The sequence below is a fragment of the Quercus robur genome, chromosome 4 (assembly GCF_932294415.1).
Source record: "Quercus robur chromosome 4, dhQueRobu3.1, whole genome shotgun sequence".
In the NCBI taxonomy this organism is placed as follows: domain Eukaryota; kingdom Viridiplantae; phylum Streptophyta; class Magnoliopsida; order Fagales; family Fagaceae; genus Quercus; species Quercus robur.
The window spans coordinates 71,619,711-71,625,368 of NC_065537.1; the positions used below are offsets into that span (position 1 = coordinate 71,619,711).

A 5,658-nucleotide genomic window follows, 5' to 3' on the forward strand; every position below is an offset into this window, starting at 1 on the left:
CAAAATCAACAATATCAAAGTTATAGTACATAAAAGTTATGCCTATCGACTTTTTCTTCTTGTTTTCCTTGCCAACCCATACCACAAAGTCACAAACTACCAATTGCTAGAACATTGTCTTACTTTTAAAAAAAAAAAAAAAAAATTAAACACATGGGAGTGTCCAAGGTGATACGGGAATTACAAGAGCTAGGGTCTCATTCCTTACAAATCATTTCTCCCCATGAATATGATTCCTTTTGAGAGAGAGAGAGTAGTGGTAGTATGATTGGTAATTTGGTATCTCTTATGATGTGTTGGTGCGGAGAAATCCCAGTTCCAAGTAGGACTACAAATCTCCTAAGAGCCAAACAGAACAACAATATCCACTACCTAGATTTTGCTGTACTTCAAACAAAACCCATATGCAGGGTCAATGCTTTGAAAGTTAAACCTTAAAACCCCTTCCCCTCCAACTCCCTCCCTCCCTCCCTCCCTCTCTCTCTCTCTCTCTCTCTCCCAAATAGCTAAAAATGGCTCTCCTCCAAATCCACACACCTGCTCATAGCATAACCACCACCCTCTCCCCCATTCTCTCCTTTCATTCCTCAACACCTCCTCCTCCTCCTCCTCTTCACCTTTCTCTTCCTCACTCCTTGAAATCCCACCACAAAAACTCACTCTTTTCCACCACCAAGACCCCACCTTTCTCACTCTCAACACACCCAACAAGGTTGCTTTGCCAACCCCCTCAGGGCACGCATGTTAGAGAAGACTATCTTGTGGTATGTGTCCCACACAAACTCTCATTGACATTGTCATTACCTATTATAAGTTGTTGTGTTCTTGTAAATTTGCTTTTGTTTTGTGGGTTCAGCATGATTTCTTTGAAAATGTTGGAAAAAACAAGAAAAGTTAAAGAATTTTGATAAATTCAATTCTGGGTTTTAGTTTACGGTATAGATTCTTTTGGAAACAAAATTGGGTTCGAAATTTTTTAATCTTTTTCCATATATTAATGTCAATGTTGTCTGGGCATCCAGATTGAGCTTGAAGTTTAATGCATATGTTTGTTGTGTTGGGTGAGCAGAAGAAGTTGTCAGCTCAGGAGGTTCAGGAGCTGGTAAAGGGAGAAAGGAGTGTACCCCTTATCATTGATTTCTATGCAACATGGTGTGGACCCTGTATTTTGATGGCCCAAGAACTCGAAATGGTATTGTTCGATATCTGCATTATAATATTTAAGGCAATTCTAATAGTAGCTCTAGTGCTGTGCTTGCAATTTAAAGTGTTAACATATATTAACTGCTCATGTTTTTTAATTGTAATTCAAACTAGTCATGGTATAGATATCCCCCTTTACACTTAACCTGCCTGAGGCTCTATAGATGGCTTTGATGGAGATATAATTTGTAGGGAAAATTATAGTTTATGCACATGAGGTATACTCTGCTAATATCAATTACAACTGCCATTAAACATTACTATATAGTCAACAACCATAAACACATGTGCGCCACAACTGGGTATTTTTCTTTTTCCTAAATCACGGGACATTAAAGTACTGATTTACTAATTGAAAAATGGATGAAGTGTCATATTTCTACAAGCACATTATTTGTGTACACGTGTTATGAAATTAAATTTTGAAGGAGATTAGTGGAACAAATCTCAAGAAGGTAAAGTGTAACTTATTAAACCATAGGTTTGGCAAACAAATTCACCATATATTATAGGTAGAAAAAGTGTAGTTTCCCTTAACTTTGTAATGTGTGAAGAAACCTAGGAGAAAAGAAGGTGGGGGAGGGGCTACGGTGAGACTATATGACATGTTTGTACCATTTTTTAAGAGTTAGAAGTTCCTAACTAACTCATTTGTTCTTTTTGAATATTGTAAGAGTTGTACATTTGGTAGATTGGTTGGCAATCATGATACTGAGATGGTTGTGTAATTAATTAATTCAACCAGATGAAAGGAGAGTATGGGCGGACCATGTTCAACCAGAGTTAAGTCATGTTGACTCAGTCATGTGAACTGAGGTTGATCAGTTTTATCTTCTCAAATTCTTGGATTAGGTGCTTCAGTTGATGGCTTTGATATATTTAGGTGATCATTTAACAGTTTTGACTGGCTGGTATACCTACTTCTTTGAACAATGGGTTATGGCTCTTGGAGAATTATCAAAATAGGTAACTCATTAGCTGGTATTGGAGCAGTTATGCTTTGGTTCCTTTTTGTAATTCGCTTCCGGTCTCCAAACAATTATATTTTAATGCTGTTAGACTTATTTTCACATGATTCGACTTGTTTTGGAGCAGCATTGGTGTGTCGGACTATGTCCAATATTTAATAGTTACGATGCTATACCTCAGCTGTCCATGAGCTGGTTTGAAAATCATTGACAGAAATAAGATTCTTGTTGGAGTTGCTGATGAATAGCATTTTGAGAATTGTATATTACAGATTCTCAGTTTTCACAGTGAAGGAATTTTTCATATATCTCTTCATTTGTAGAGACTGTTATTTATAAATTTTCACTTCTTCACTTATTTAAATTGGGTTCATATTCTATCTCCATAGCGTGGTGCTTCTCATGTGGTCTTTTTCATTCTGTGAATTTTACAAGGCCATGTATTGGACCGAATTTGGTAGCTCTCTCAATTATTTGGGATGAGCAGTTAGGTACAGATTTAGGAACGCAAAAAAAGAGATACCCTTTAAATATTTTACATATGTTATCAGGATAAATTTTTTTTCCCTTGCCGATGTCCCTTGACCTGCTAGTTTCAACAACTTCATGCCAGCTGACTGCAGGTGGTTGGGTTGTAAATTCATCCAAACTTCTGTATAAAACTTAAGCAGGACTGAATCTGCTCTTCTTGAGCTGCATTGCTCAAAAAATATAAATTACAAGTTTTTTTTAAAAATAATAATTTTTTTTTTTTTTTTGAGAACCAAAAATAATAATAATAAATTGATCATGAAGAATTGACCATATTTCATGCTTCCTTTTCAAATGGTCAATGAAAATCACTTCAACAGAGGACAAAATCTTGGAAAGATCATTGCTTTGGTTTTTTTTTTTTTCTATGGGGATATTGACTTATGATACTGATGTGAATATGTTTCGTCATCGGAGAATTTACGCTTTTACATAATCTTATCTCAAGGAGGCGTGGCTAGCCTGTTTATTTCGTAGAAAGCAGTCTGATGAACAACAAAAAACGAAGTTATCTTCTATTTTGGATTTAAGAATTTGTTGTGGGCAGTATTAAACTTGTTAGTTGTTATGCTGTGAGCACAAAGTCTGTGCATGTCTGCTTGATCATTCCTAGGATCTCTACTTCAAAATGATGACTTAGTGTTGTCTAAGATTAGTAGATGCTGGGAAAGGAATAAAAAATTCTGTTTTGATTCAAACAACTTATTTTTACATGTTAATTCTGATTTATATCAATTCCAGGTTAGGCTGTACACATTAGCCTTCTCCCTTGTGATGCAAATTTATGGTGGCTTAGAATTTTATATGAAGTGATATTCTGTTTCACTAGCAGCTTTTATAGACCTCTTTGTTTGACAAGCTTATCAGGGCTGTTGATAGACTAATTTTCTTAATTTGATAAACAAACTGATAAGATTTGTCATCAGGTTGCTTTTGATTTCAATGAATTTGGAAATAGACAATCACCATTTAGTAATTGAAGCAAAATTGCCAAGTTTGGAATTCACCAGCATTGGAATTTTAAGTCAAAACCAATGCTGCATGAACAGATGTTTCCTGACATATATGCTGGAGAGAGAGAGAGAGAGAGATGATAGACTAATTTTCTTAATTTGATAAATAAACTGATAAGATTTGACATCAGGTTGCTTTTGATTTCAATGAGTTTGGAAATAGACGATCATCATTTAGCAGTAGAAGCAAAATTGTCAAATTTGGAATTTAACAGCATTGGAATTTTACGTCAAAACCAATGCTGCATGAACAGATGTTGCCCAACGGACATGCTGGAGAGAGAGAGAGAGATGGTAGACTAATTTTCTTAATTTGATTAACAAACTGATAAGATTTGACATCAGGTAGCTTTTGATTTCAATGAATTTGGAAATAGACAATCATTATTTAGTAGTAGAAGCAAAATTGCCAAATTTGGAATTCAACAGCATTGGAATTTTAAGTCAAAACCAATGCTGCATGAACAGATGTTGAGAGGGAGAAAGGGAGTCTTACTGTACTTCTTATCATTCAAAATTTAGTTCATCACATATTGTGTTTACGGGTTATTTAGAAATTTTTGTAACCAAGATTTTATCCCTTGGGACACAGAAATTTCTTGTTCTAAAATTCATGGATTTTTGTTAAAATATTTATCAAAAGAAGTAATTGTCATGATAGTATGATTTATTCTAGGGTTTGTGATCTCATGACTAATCTTTGCATCTGGATTCTTAATTGCAGCTTGCTGTGGAGTATGCGAACAATGCAATGATTGTTAAGGTCGATACAGATGATGAGTATGAATTCGCACGGGACATGCAGGTAACCATTTGCTTTTAATTTTTTTTCCCCCCTGAAGTTCTGTAGGTTGCATCGAGAAATTCTTGACAGGAAAGCAGGAATGCCATAGTAATGTTGTGCCTTAATGTCAGAGGATATTTTCTGGATATGTTGGGCTGATGTAGTACTGCTATTTATCCAGAGCCACACATGTCATAAATGTTCTCTAGCAATAAGATTTTTGTTGCAATACCAGCACCATAGAATATTATGTTCTGCGAATTTATTGGCATACAACTATAAAGAAAAAAGAAAACTTATTTGAGCTCCTTGTGTCTCAGGTGCGAGGCTTGCCAACACTATTTTTTATCAGTCCAGATCCAAATAAAGAGGCAATCCGGACTGAGGGGCTTATCCCAATACAAATGATGCGGGATATAATTGATAAAGATTTGTGAAGAAGCAAGTGAAACATTAGTTCCCAGCCAAAAAAAAGAAAAAAGTGAAACATTAGTTTGTGAGCAGACAGATTTGGAGGCCTCTGATTTTTGCTGTTGATGATGGTATGATGGTATAAGCCTTTCAGTGACTAATTTGAGTTTTTCAATATTATAATTTGTGTAACTGAGATACTGCTTTAGAGTAAAAAAAAAAATTGTGTAGCTATATGATGTATGATAGATAGGTGGTAGGAACGTTTGCATTCGAGAATTTATGTGCATTCTATTAAAAGAGGGGGATGATATATGTCTCAACCTTATTCTGCAAGCAGGAAAATCTTGGAATTAGGTGTGACATGTCCTGTTGAGACTTCTAGTTGCCTTTTTAAAAAAAAAAATTAATTAATTATTAGCTGTAACCTTTGCCGGAAAGCTGCTTGTACTTCTTTGGCATAATGCGAAGGGTTAACATTCTGCAAATAAGATGAGTTCAACTTCAATCCCACTCCTATGGTGTGGATGCATAATAAGATGAGACCTACACAGATGTGCGGCGAAATCACCGACAGACCAGCATGAAGGATTGATATAAAGTTGTGCCATTCATAGAGCAGGTCATGTGGCTCTATAGCTACAGCCTAACAGGCCTTGTGTGATCTGCTCATTCCCTGTGTTGGATTATTGCTTGATGCTGCTCAAAACCCATTTTATGATTGAGCCTTTTGTAAGCAAGTCGAAAT

At 35.6% G+C, this 5,658-nt stretch overlaps 1 protein-coding gene across 1 annotated transcript; it reads left to right on the top strand.

Annotated features, from left to right (window-relative positions):
* Positions 1–442: 442 nt before the first annotated feature.
* Positions 443–5,246, top strand: LOC126723580 (thioredoxin-like protein CITRX, chloroplastic). Its single transcript, XM_050427145.1, has 4 exons — positions 443–764; positions 1,070–1,192; positions 4,440–4,520; positions 4,820–5,246. The coding sequence occupies exons 1-4, from the start codon at positions 513–515 to the stop codon at positions 4,934–4,936; spliced, it is 573 nt and encodes a 190-aa protein (XP_050283102.1). The 5' UTR covers positions 443–512; the 3' UTR covers positions 4,937–5,246.
* Positions 5,247–5,658: the final 412 nt, after the last annotated feature.